The sequence below is a fragment of the Artibeus jamaicensis genome, unplaced genomic scaffold (assembly GCF_021234435.1).
Source record: "Artibeus jamaicensis isolate MK-2021 breed Jamaican fruit bat unplaced genomic scaffold, CSHL_Jam_final contig_354, whole genome shotgun sequence".
Classification (NCBI taxonomy): domain Eukaryota; kingdom Metazoa; phylum Chordata; class Mammalia; order Chiroptera; family Phyllostomidae; genus Artibeus; species Artibeus jamaicensis.
The window spans coordinates 16783321-16797305 of NW_026521803.1; the positions used below are offsets into that span (position 1 = coordinate 16783321).

At 40.6% G+C, this 13985-nt stretch overlaps 1 protein-coding gene across 2 annotated transcripts in view; it reads right to left on the minus strand.

The window, feature by feature from the left end:
- GAREM1 (GRB2 associated regulator of MAPK1 subtype 1) overlaps window positions 1-13169 on the minus strand; it is a 178549-nt gene extending 165380 nt beyond the window's left edge. For both annotated transcript variants that reach the window (XM_037153776.2, XM_037153777.2), the window contains exon 1: window positions 12661-13169. In XM_037153776.2, the coding sequence (XP_037009671.2) occupies window positions 12661-12781 (121 nt within the window). In that variant the 5' untranslated portion in view covers window positions 12782-13169. The remainder of the gene's footprint in view (window positions 1-12660) is intronic.
- Between the last annotated feature and the right edge of the window lie 816 nt (window positions 13170-13985).

The window sequence follows — 13985 nt, forward strand, 5'->3', positions numbered from 1 at the left end:
CCCACAGCAATTGGGGGGAGGGGGCGTAAATCAAGATTAGGGACTACTTAGTCACAACTTCGGGGAATAACAAATTGTTTTCAAATTTAATTAACCATATGTGTCCTTAGATCACAGCCCAAGACACTCCCTAAAAGACAGGTGTGGCTGAAGTATGCTTTTTCTACTGTTAAAGAGCAAAATAAATTTGACAAGCGTAGTGCAATTCAGTAGTTAAGCATTCTTTTGAATAAATAGCCTGGCACCACAACAGTCTGGAAGAAAATAAAATTCTTACATCACACGCAGAAATTAATTCCAGATGGATTACAGACTTAAAATTTTTTTAAAAAATTAATCTTTCTAGAATATTAAGAGACTACATGTGGTCAGGAAAATATGTTTTAGCCAAGAGTGAAAACACAGGAAAAAAAGACTTGTCTATCCATGTCAAAATTAAAAATTCTGAAATGGGAAAAATATAAACGAATCCAAAAGGTAAGATAAACATAAGATATTTCTATAATAGTATCTAGATAGATAATATATAGTATCTAGAAATTGGCAAGAATAAGCCAAGAACAGAAAAGCCAGTAAAAAAGTATAATTTTAATTTTCAGTAGAGTAGTCTAAACACTAAACAAACATGTGAAAACGGCACAAAGTCACTGATAGGGAAATGCAAATTAACAGTGATTTTTTAAATTCTGCAATATCTAATGTTGACATGGATTTAGAAGAACAGTATTCTTATAGATCAATGATGAAAGTGAGATTGTTAAAGAGTTTTTGGATAGCATTTGGCACATCTAATAAGTTAATTCATCTGTAAATTGGGTTTTGATACTGGGATAGAAGAGCTACTTTTCCCTATTTTTATCTAGAAAGATTTAGGTTTGGTCTTCTGATGTGAGGTAAAGAGAGTAAGGAAGACAATGCTGTCAAAGATGTTTTGGGGGAAGAAGTAAAATATATGAGATAGAATCCATAGGTTTCTTAGAAATAATGAGGAACAAAAACTAAATTAATGACACTATGTAATGGAGGTTTAGTGATGTGTAAATTCACAGGGGCCGATAACTAGAAACAAAGTGAACACAGATCAACATAAGTATTTCCACATCATGGAATATTATGCAGCTGTTAAAAAGAATGTATTGGTTTTATACAAGATAATTCAGAAAGAGTTCTATGAGTGATATGGCAAGAGGCCAAGAAGTATATATAATACAATTCCATTTTCACAAAACAATGACAGAACTGTTTCAATATACGTCTCTAGGTGGTTATCTAATGTCGCTGTAGGATTACATGAGTATGGAGAAAATATGGAGGACACAGAGCAGGTTATCAAAGTGGATCATGTAGGTAGGCAGGGTTGGGTTAGAGGAATGAGGGTTACAGTGCAGAGAGAAAGTGATAAAGAAAAGCAGTAGCTAAAATGCTTCATTTATATAAAACTGCAAGAGAGAGAGAGAATGAATGAATAAATGAATGAATGAATGAATGAATGGAGGACACATGAAAGGACTGTCACCAAAGTATCAATGGTGGTTATGTTAGGGTATTGGAACTTCAAATTATCTTTACTTTTTAAACATTTTCATGTTTTCAAATTCTTCATAATGAATAATTAGCATAATAAATTTATTAATATAATAATATTCACTATGTTCATAACCAGGCAAAATAAAGTTTTGTTTCATTGTGACAATTTAAAAAACTGGATAGACTATAAATAGTATTTCCTTCCTTCCCTCCTCTCTATTGATCAGCATGAAACTCCTATGGTATCTATCTCATAGTGTTCAACTGTGTACAATCTACTTAGACTGATATCTTCACAGTTGAGTCAAGACAAAAAAAAAGAGAGAAAGAGAAGACTCAGGGGGAGGGTGAGTGCAATTCTTAAACTAACTGATTTACTACAAGGAAAATTTAAGGCTTCTTCTTTGGCACTAAAAAATCTTAAAGCCATCTAGTGCTTCACTTTTAGCAACTGTCACCTCAACACTCTGATAAGTAGCATTTATAGTCCTCAGGTGCCAAGTTGGCAAAGGAATATGTATTTTATTCCCCGTCAATCAAAGCCTATATACAGGAAAAGAATTAAACTGGGCTTCTCTTATCTCTGGTTCCCTTCTTCCTATGGATTACATTGAAGTTGACATTTACAAAGATACTCAGCAGAAGAAATGAAATGACTTTTGAGCTCTCACATTTGCTTCTCTCCCTGTCTGAAAGTTACCTGTGAATCTCTACTATTCACATCAATACTCAGATTCTCCGCTTCAGCAGGCTCTGAAGTTGTTATAGTCCATCCCTTTCAAGAGAATAAGAAGTGGTGTAGAAAACTGACCAGCACAAAATACAGCACTTAAGGGTTCATTATGGATTACATGTAAAAAGAATAACATCTTTTTCTAAACATTTTTAGTCTTTAAAACCATGGAGTGATGGACCTAGTTTATTAGTTGAGTTTGACACAACGCACAGGCCTTATCAACAACGAAGTACCTGTGGGGACGTCTCTATGACATGAACTATAATCACAGTAGTAAATACATAACACAGCTTTGCCCAGATGTGCACGAGATCATTTTACGTTCTACAGTGGAGGAGGATTCTTTCTTTCAGAGGACTGGCCACAATGCAACAGTGAACGTGACATATGAATCCTATGTCCAGGTTGATAAAGAAAAGTAGATTAATCACAATTATTTGATCTCAGAAACAGAATACCTAGTTATGAATAGCACCCGAAGAAAAAGAGAAAAGAAGTTTATGAAGAGTAAATACTCATGAAATCTGGAGATTATTTATGAATACCCTGCAGAAAACCAAGAAAAAGGACACTACTACTTAACTTTTATTTCGGCTTTGAAAAACAACTCGAGCAAAAAGTGAACAAAGCGCTCAGAAAAGTCACAAAAGAAATATGATAAAATTATCAATGCTATTCTATTAGTAATAAAAATACAAATTAGAAAAAGTGCCAATTTTTAAAATGTCTAAATTAGCAAAGACTAAAAAACACACGTGATATTTATCAAGATATTTAATGATACACTAAGTGATGGGCTTACTCACTCACTGGTACAGACTTTTCTGGATACAACTTAGCAGTACATATCAACAATCTAAAAATAATACAGTTTGAATAATAATCCCATTTTCAGGAACCCCAAATAATGAAATGATGTAAAACTGACAAATTTAGGTACAAAGACATCCTCCAAAACATGACACTGTAAACAACCAAATGACTAACAACTGGAAAACAGTCAAGTAAATAATGGCTTACTGGTAATAAGAGAATTCCACTCACTCGTGACAATTTTACTTGTAAAGGATATTAATAATGAAGGAAAATGCTCATGATCTAATGTGAAATTAAAAAATCAGTTTTCTATGTAGTTTGGTCCAGTTTCTAGATATATAGTCTCTATTTCCATGCCATGCACGGGGAACAGGAAAATGTTAAAAATGGTTATGTAACAAGTTACATAAAAGTAGGCGAGCCAAGAAGGGAAGTGAGGAGTGCCTTATAGCAATAATTCCTATAAGCACACAACTTTTTATGGCTTACTCATAAAGCACTCCCACCTCTAATCAAGGGCCTCTTCATATAGAACTGCTCCTCACACTCAAAGAGGGAGGAAAGGAAGTTGGCGCAAGAAGTTCATACTATCTTGGCTAAGGAAGAACCTGCACGAAGAGATGTCAAGGAATTAGGGCCCAACACACAGTTATTTTAGTAACTTTTGAATAGGGAAAAAAAGTGAAGATATGGAAGCAAAAATCTGAGCAGAGGTTGTTGGGAGCTCCCGATATACAAAGCTCTCCTCTCCTGCAGAGAGTCCCTGGACTTTGTGCCCAGTTCACCCATAGAGGAGTGTAATTCCTGACCGAGATATAAGTGATGTGCACGATGGAACTGGTAGAAGACAAATCTTCTTGCCTTTCCTGCTGTCTGGGCCACAGACATGAGGGCTGGAGCTCCAGCAGCCCTTAATTAAGGAGCATGAACAGAAAACTACTGGCTGAGGATCACAGAGCAGAAGCACACGAGCAACCTGGGTCCTTGACTCTGTGGCTCTGCCATATCGGTCCTGAACTGTCACCTTCAGACTTTTTTGTATGAAGAAGAAAGAAATCTCCATGCTGTATGTATAAGCCACTGCATTTTGTACATTTTAACTTTTTTTTTATTAAGCCACTGCTTTTTTTGTCCTGTTATGCACAACTGAAATTAACCTTGACTGATGCACCTGACCATAATGAGCTTGCGAAATTTTCTTCTGATCCTCTCTGCTCTCAGTGGCTCCCTTTCTTTTCACTGACAAAAGATGGGACAAAAATAAACAGGAAAAATATAACAGCAGAACATGTATATAAAGCTTTACATTACTAATGTTAAGTAGGCAATCTGAACTTTCTAGAGCTCTTTCTCTTTACATATCACTAATTAAACTGTTTTTAACTTGGGTCTAGTGGTTGACTGCTTTTCTGTGTCATGGTCCAAGGTTAAAAATGGACCTTGCATCATTTTAAATGTTAACCTGAAACAAGCTGAAGTTGAAGATCTTGGTACATAAGACAATGAGGACCAGGAATGACAATGGAATAGATGTTAGTTCTCTGGCTTCACAACCATCACTGCTTGCTTGTCCGGGGCTGCTAAAGGTAGAGAGAGGCAATTCAAAAGGTAAATGTCAATCACAGAATACAGCCTCTGCACAGATGGCCGTCCTGGAGTCACTCACATGAGCTTCCTCGGGCATTTCATTAACTTCTTTTTTGAAACGATGACAGAATCAGTTAGAACCAGTGTTCCCTAATTACCTACAAGTTAACAGATACGTTTAAAAATAGAAAAGTAAACATTTACCCTTTTCTGGTTACTTTTGATATTTGAATCTAGTTCCCTGCTAGAAGGAAAATAATGTTAATGTGAACTAATTATTAAGAGCAAGTTTTCATTTCTAACAACTTAAAGTGTGGTATTAAAAAAAAACTGTCATCTTCTAAAAACAAATTCTGACCAAGAAAATTTTTCTCTACTGAGTGGAGAAAAACGGCAGTCCGTAACTTATTTTAGATCTTCACAGGGGTACACACAGAAGCACTGCCCACAGATAAGGACGGTCCCTTCTAAGCCGAATCATAACTTACTGTAGGTGTTAAATATTAACCTGAGGAGCACATAATCTTTATAAGACTTCACGTTGCATTTTAAACTCAGTAACTAGGTATTTATTACACAACCATTAAGCCATCAAAGTCTAACCGTATTTAAATACTTCAACCTAGGTTTAAGAATTAGCAGAGTCAATTAAAGCGACTTGCCCTGTAATTATGAGTAATTCATCCACAGAACCGGAAAAGGGCCTGGGAACGCTGTTTTGTCCTCTTACTGCTGGGTTGTACTCCTGCAGTGGCGTAAAAGGAAACTCATTGTCTGGGATTAAGACACGGAGGTTTCAAGTCAATCTTGGGGCTATTCTAGGGAGATGACAACTGTACCAAATTAGCAGTTGTAGTTTTGTAACACTGTTTAAACCAAGTGCCTTGCATTGCTCAGAAGTAAAATTTCTAGTGCTCTGAGCCAATGAGACCATGGCTAACTAAGCAGGCCTTTGTTTACCACAGTAAGAGTTGACTAGTTCCAAAGATTTATGGCATTCTAGTCCACATAAGGTTAAAAATTCAACGACATAGCTACACGTCGCATGTAAAAGTGGCATCTTAATTTTAGAATGAAAAAACTAGCAAGAAAGCAAAAAAATCCAAAAATAAGTCATAATTTCTAGAAACAATTTATTTAAAATATCAACAACTAATGACCCTAAGAATCATCACTTCATCATGATGGTCCACAAGTCTCTATTTTTACTAGTGCTGATTTGAGGACCGAACATCTTAGTTCCAATTTATATATTTAAGTGCATAATGTCTGTATCAATTGAAACAAAAGTGAAATTCTATTTCAGACTTGTAGAGATCACAGACGACATTAGTAATACATTTGGATCCTAAAAGTTTCAATACTGAACTTTACTCATTCATTTACTAAATGCTTTTCAAGTGCTTCCTACATACTAAAATATTTTAGCAGATATTTTCTACTTTGTAAAGAACTACAAAATAATACATATACCAGCGACAGGAGTTCTTTTTCAAGTTCCATAGGAGTATAATAGCCAGGTTCTTAAGATTGATAGTCCTGCTAAACACGAGAAGGAGTTTATGAGTTTTCCTAGAACTGCAGTTTGGTAAGTGAAAAGACAGATATCTCAGTAACCTCAAACAAAAATAAAAGAGTTTACAAGCTGGTTTACTAGAACTCGCTATTTCAATAAAGCAGCCAAATGAATAAAAGAGACTAAAACACTCTTTCCTTAAACGATAAGGCAGTCCATCAAAATGGTCAAACTAGTTTACCTTTTGCAGATGAACCAAGCGTTTCAAGATTTGTACTGGCCATGTGCATATTCATTTAAGACTTTCAAAACAGCCACCAGACTTGAAAAGCAAAAGGAGCTATGTCCAACTCTTGTCTTGTGGGTGTATATCTTTCCACCATCCATCGTCCCCTCTAAGGTCCTCTCCTATTCTATTTTTGTAATCTTCAGGTGGGGCAAATTGGAATAGGTGCTAACTACAGGAAAGTAAAAGTTTATGGCATATAAAAGAGTATTCAAGAAACTTTCTTCTTCACCTACTATAAGTGTAATATTATACGAAGTACTTCTTCCCTCCTAACAGTGACGTGAGTATAGGTGCTCAGAAAATCACCACCGACTCAGTAGAAGCAGCAATGAGTACATGCTAAAAAGATTCAAGAGTCTTGGTAGGATTTGATCATACTATTGTGATTGTGGATTATGTTAAAAGTCCTTTTCCTAACTTCCCGCTCTGGTTTCTCCAAAACTCAATCTTGCGTTAGTTCGTTCTTAACACTTTCTCTCTGATAAAGACCTTATACCACCTTTTTATAACCTGTGGATCAATAACCTGAAATACTCAAAAAGAAATACACTAAAGTCACCTGGAGCACTTCCCTTGGTTTCTTTATCTACACAAGGATAATAAAATCTATTATCAATAGACTTCTGTTGCCTAAATGATATACTGTGAAACCCACCCCAAGCTGGTCAGCACCCCTACCATACGAACCTTACACGTGTATAGCATTTTGCAACACACATGTATTTTACATATACTATGGCATTTAATTATCATAGTAGGTATATACACAAGGATGTAAGTTCCATGAGGACAGAGGTTTTGTCTTGATTTGTTCAGTGCTGCAGTCCCAATACCTATAACAGGCCTTGACAGATAGTAGAGACTTAATAAAGAGCTGATTGAATAAAAAATTATGAATAACGATGAGATATGTTTAAATATAATGTTTGTCCATTTCTTCTGCACAAGAAAACTACAAATCAAAGGGATTAGGAGACCTGACCAAGGTTACACAGTTTGGAAATGGCAATATCTGTAACTGAGCGCCGGTCTCCAGGGTCCACGTCCGGCATCCTCTGTCACCTGGGGCATACCTACCCTCTTCTGACACAGAATGCCAGGGGGAATGAAGCCACACACAAACCTAGTGCATTCTCCTGGAGCAAGATTTATCATTAGTTACTTTAGAAAATATATTATATATAAACATATATATACAAAACATCCATCATGGAGTAGATTTTTGAGCACTTACTTTAATTTCAAAGATAAAACATGGATCTAAAAACACCTCTGACATTTGCAAACAGCCACACGGAGCCTCTTTTTGATCTGAATATCCATGTTTCCAGGCACTTAAATGGTAAAGTTAGAGAAGCAGGGAGGCACAAAGCAAGGACCACCGTTTCCCCAGTCTCAGCGCAGCTGGGGCTTAGAATCAGCTCTGACTCCGTGCAGCAGAAAGATCTGTCTAAACAGCTGCCTCCAGCTCCTACCGTCTTCTTTCCCTCTCCCTGTTAGCCCATTTGGCATTGGTCTTCCTCTTCCTTTCACCAAACAGGGCCATAAATTCATCTTTCTCTGCTCCAAATTAGCGTTCTTGAAACTGGGGTACATGTCTGTAGTAAAGCCAACATTACTCAAGGGGTTCACCATCACACCTGTAAGAGAATCAATCTCCAGAATCCCGACTTCCAAGTATTGTCTTCCCTAAACATTGATCTGCCTATGTCGATCCGTCACTGTGAGTGACGGAGGGACTCCATCCATCCCCAGGACTGTGAGTCTAGGACTGTGAGTGACAGAGGGACTCATCCCTTGATGAATGGAAACTGTCCTTCAACACCTCCCCTCCACCCTGGCCATTCAGCCACCTTACAAAAGTCGTGCGTTTTGCCTTACGGTCCTCAGATCTTTCTAAACTGCCAGGGTGTAAAGACCCAGGGTGACAAACAAAGGAACCTATCAAAATGCTAATATGGAGGAGTGAAAAATCTCTAGTGTTTGGGTAACAACTCCTTTTGTAAGTCAGGTAATTTTCAGTTCATTGTTTTAAGCAACTTGAAATATTTAAATACCAAGAACCTCATGGTCAAAATAAATACAAAACACTGGGTTTGAATTCATATACATTTTTTTTGTTATAGAAAGTATCATAGAGTGATCAGTAAGACACTTTTAAACATAAAAATATATTTCCGTGGGATAGAATTCTGTAGGAGGAAGAAAATATAAATGTAAATTTAAGGAGAAAAAGAAACGGTGTCAAGTTTTTAACTGTTGAAGAATTTATCAATGCATTTAAAAATGACTGACACTGAGAATCAAATAGAGATCCTATTAAAATTTTTCATTGATGTAACAATTTAACTTAAAAGGTCAATATTTATAATATGCTGAAAAACTACATCTTTGCATCTATTTAAATCTAGGATGGAAAGTTTGAGGAATTAGCTTAAAAATGTGCTGAGGGTACAGAGTTTTACAGGATCTTTCAGGCGCACCAGGAGCGTACACTTGGAAGAACACTGCTCTAGACCATGCCCTTGGAGGCTTTCCCAGACGAAATATGGAAGAGACAGAGAAGGAGCAATTTCCCACCTAAGAAGTTTGAGCATCCTCTCCACCCTCTTCCTGGTCACAAACACACTGGCTGAACCTGATCTTATAGTCAACAGTTTCTGAGAGTGGTGATCAACTTAAATATCTCATCTTAATTGCATTGCTGACTGCCATTAGACCCGGCTGGTGAGATGTAGCTCACTCCTTAGGAGAACTACTCTAGTACTTTTGAGTTGTCCAGAAAGATTCATGAAGCATTACCTATAAAAACTCAGTAATTCTGAATTTATCTTATCATATAATGACAAATTTCACCACTGGGGATGCATGTCATATTGAATGCATCTATTTGACTGGCATTTCATGAGTGACAGGCATAAGGCAAAGGACTGGAGAGTTCTTACTTATTATGTAGTTAATAAGTATGGCAAATGTATTGCGGAACTATCTCAACGCATCTACATACCCAAGGCCTCAGACTCCACTTTTTTTCTTCTTTCTCTGATTTCTTACTCTCTTCTTCCCCACTGCCCCTCACCTCTTTTCAGCTACTCCTTTGGGAGGTAGAAAGTTGTCTACATATGATGGATGAGGCCCACACTTAATTCGGTGTCTACACTGCTTTAAAAATATTGACTTTCCGGTCCTCAGGCTCTCAGAGAGACAGTGGGGCTATTTACATCAGATGTTGGAGCTACTCTAAACCTACTCCTACTTGGTCTGAGGAGGTAGTAGTTTGAGATAAAAGGTCTGTCTTTGGAGCCCAGAGCCAAGCTAGAAATCCCATTCCACAATTTACCAGGTATGTCGATTTCTCTGAAACTCACATTCTCAAAGTCCTTAAAAGAGGGTTGCTGAGGATTTGAGACAACACACATCAAGCACCTAGAAATGTACCTGCACATAGTAGGCATTCAATTGTCAACAATTATGAAATCAGATGTTTAATGCTTTTTAATGACTGCTTAAAAATAGCCAGCAGTTTGCTCTTGGCAAAATGTCAACTAGTGGCATGTTTTTCAATTTCTTTCTAGTCTATTTTAAAACAAGTGATTTGGAAAATGACTACCTTTCTCATCTAAGTACAGGGTGTGTGTGTGTGTGTGTGTGTGTGTGTAAAGTGTACCCATATTTGCAATACTAACACCAATAACAGCACAAACACAGGATGAGGACCACACAAAACTTGAGATTCCCCATATAGCATTTATAAATATGGCCGCATGTCCTAAACATGTTCTAAGCATTGCTGTGAAATCCTTAGTTTAAAAATAAAGCATGGCATCTTTGATCGACTCTTTTAAAGTCTATCCAAATTTAATTGGTAAGCTAACCCCTTTCCCCTATCAAAGTAGCAAAGTTTTTTTTTTGTTTGTTTTTAACACAACTAATTCTGTAAGGCTATGGGGAGACTGGTCCCCCACAATTCTTGTGTTAGTATGAGCATTACCTTTAGTCTCTAAATCAATTTGACCATGTGTATGTACCAAGGACTTAAGAAGGATTCACATGCTTATTCAGCAAGGCAGAAATATGAGTTATATCCTAACATGAACTAACAGATTTATGTACAAGAGCATTAACTGTATTACAACTTACAACAGTAAAAAAATAAACCTGCTTGATGATCACCACAGGAGACTACATTATATTGTATAGCTATCCCACTGGATATTATGCAACTATTAAAAACAAAAAAATATTTAAATAAGACGGGATTGTTAAGTGAGAGAAGCAAGGTATAATGCAGTATTTGGCTGTGATTCCATATTTGTGCGTGCCATTGTGATTCCCAAGTGGTAATAAGAAATTTACAATAAAGAATTGGAACTACACATAGTAATCAAGATCCATTCCACAGCTTGAAAAGACACAGTGTTAGGACTTGCTGCCCACGTCCTCATTTTAAAAAGAAGTGTGGGATGAGTACACTGCTGATTCAGATCCTTTTTATGAATGGTGGGGGGAATAGGAAAGTGGCTAATAAAGCTAAAAGTCATGTCTGCAGCTGACACTCAGCCTCTTTAAACTTTCAGTTTGATGAAGCCTTCCGGTGACTTTCACACCACATGCACCTGTGCTCTCTGCCCAGCTAAGAAGTTTTAGCGGAGTGTACAGAGATGAGACAAGGCTGGAAAAGGTGAGGACCCAAAGTCTTCGAATATACACAATTTTTCACGGTGAAAGAGGAAATGAAACACTGGACACACACAGACACACACAGATTCAGATCTGTGTACACATATTTAAAGAACAAAACACTTTCTCACCCCCGCTCTAAGCAAAAATGCCCGCAAACACCACCTGTCCCTTCCTGGATTGATCTGTATTTCATTACTAGTTTTACAACTCCTAGTTTACTCCTAATGCCTGCCACTACAACTGCCACTCAAACAAGGCTAGCGAGCATGCTGAGATTGTTTTCCAGCTTTCATGAACTTGCCTCCATTTACTTTTCACATCAGTACTTCAAAGGTCTAATCTGACCCCACAGATAAGGAACAGAATAAAAATGCCTTTGGCCATTTATACATCTCATATTACACACTCTTGTACCCGAGAAAAGAAAGAGTAACCCAGTTCCTTGTGACTTGAAATGACGCCTTTCTGCTGAGTGCTCTTCTAACTTGGCCTGTGTGACCATAGCTCTATCTGCCCCCCTGCCCGCCAGCCTGGGCCCAGGTGCTCCCAGAGGCCCCGCAGCAGAGCAAGCTTCTTTCTGCAGTCTGAAACATTGATAGTACGAAGCCAAAATCAACTGAAGTTACTGTGAAAACAGAAAAGACAAAACACACCTCAATCACCACCTGACATGTCACTACTCCCAGGCTGAAAGGTGTCTGTTTGCTTGACAGGGCACCTACTTGTCTGCAGATGTCACGCTGCAGAACCAACAGCTGGGGGGATATTTGGTTAGTTGCTAGTGGTCAGTTTCAAGAAATACCAACACGCATTTCTTAGTTCTGAGCTCAGGTTCCATGTATACAGGTGTGGATGACTTAAATTATGTCCAGGCTGAAAATGCGGTAATAATTAACCTTAAACATAGTATCACTTCTGAAAAAAAACATTTTCGACACACAGCCCTAAATCACTTGCAATTCAGTTAAACAAAACAAACAAGTTGTGATAAAAGGTCTCTGAGAAATGTGATCCCTTTCATTGGTCACCCAGGAGCTTTTCCTCTTAAATCGGCGGCTTCTTGTTGCGGGGAGGGGGGGGCGGGGGAGGGAAAGAGTGCAGGCATCCAAATTACAGATGCCACCTAAATCACAATTATTTTGTAAGAAAGTTGCTTAAGATAACTCTTCAGGGTTTCCCAGGTTGAGTAATTGTTGCAGGCGGAAGGAGGGACAGCTCGCCTCCAAGATTACTATCTGCAGAGGTTTCCCCTATGTTGTTGTGTTTTTTTTTTCCAGCGTCCTTTTTAATTATACTGCAAGGGCTTTGATTTCCACATCTCTAAACTGCTGCTGGGGAGAGTTGAGAGCGCCGCGCCAGGGCTGCGGCAGCCGCTCACTCGGGCCAACTCCAGCGCTGGGGGGCGGGCAGCCCACTGCCCACCGGGTCCCCCCCTCCCCGGCACCCGCGCCGAGACTGCGGTCCGCGCCCTTCTGCCCCGTGCCAGGGAGCCGGGCTGGGACTCACCGCTGTCCAGCCTCGCGATCTGGGGCAGCCGGTAAGTGCTGACCAGCAGGTCGAGCGGAACGGCCACCGAGCTCCACTTCACATCCTTGAGGCTGCAGCCCAGCGAGGGCGCCGGGTCCATCTTCCCCGCCTCCTCCTGCCCAGCGCTCCCGCCGATGCAGCCGGCACCACCCGCAGTCTGGGGCGCACGAAGGCGCCGGGCACTCCAGCCGCTGGCAGCCCGGGGACGCGGTGGCTTAGGCGGCCGGGAAAGAGGGGCCCGCGCCGGGCTCAGCTGCCGAAGCGGGGCATGGCTGCCTCGCCCCGCGCACCCTCAAGCCCCGAAAGGACTCGCAGCAGCCCCGCAGCGGGCAGCGGTGGCTCCCGCTCTGCCTCCTCCTCTGGCCCCGGGTCTGCAGCTGCGGCCGCCGGCTCGCCTCCACCTCCTCTTACTCCTCCTTCCCTCCGCCTGGAGCGTGTGAGGAGGAGCCCCGAGTCTGAGAAACGCCATAGCAGCGCTCCCAGCACTGACTAATCAACAAGGTGCGAGCAACGCCTGCGCAGCTCCGGGAGACACCGCCTCCGCCACCGCCTCCGCCCCCGCCTCCCCACCGCCGCCCGCTCCGCCTCCCGCCCGGCCTCCTCCCACCGACCCGGCGGGCTCGCCCGGCTGCAGCTCCCCGGCCTAGGCCGCCGGCTCCGGGGCTCGACGCGCTGCGCAAGCTTTAGCACTCGCTCCCCCGTCCGACCGCTCCGGCGCCTTGCAGCCTCGCCGGAGCCGAGAGGAGCGGGTGAGCTCAGGAATTACTTAGTAGTCCTGGAGTTGCTAATACCGGGCACTAAAGAAATCTATATTGGTGCTCACCTCTAAAGAGGCTGGGAAAGGCAAGTGTGGAGCACTCCTTGGCGTTTCTCCCCAAACCTGCAACTCTACAAACGGAGCTGAAAGTTAATCCTATAAAGTCTAGACTTTGGCTGGTGGGCAGAACGAAAAAGGCCGAAGCACCGAGAAAGGTGATGAATGGTCAGTGCCCACGCGAGGGAAGGTGACGGTTCTGCTTAGTACCTTCATTGAATGAACAAGCTTTTTCAGGCTGCAGGGCACCAGGCCACCAACCACCGTAGACTCACCCAGAGAAAGGGCAAACCAGGCTACTGGGAACCGCCCCCCTCCCCAGCCCGCGCCGCGGGGCCAGATGTTTTTACATCCTTTTCCCACTCAATTCTCTTCCAATATTAAAGGTTGCAGTAATTTCCATTTTCTAGATAACGCGTACCAGGACATTAGGTAGTTTGGCAAGATTACACAACTTGTAGATGGTTGTACTGGGATTCAAACCCACAGT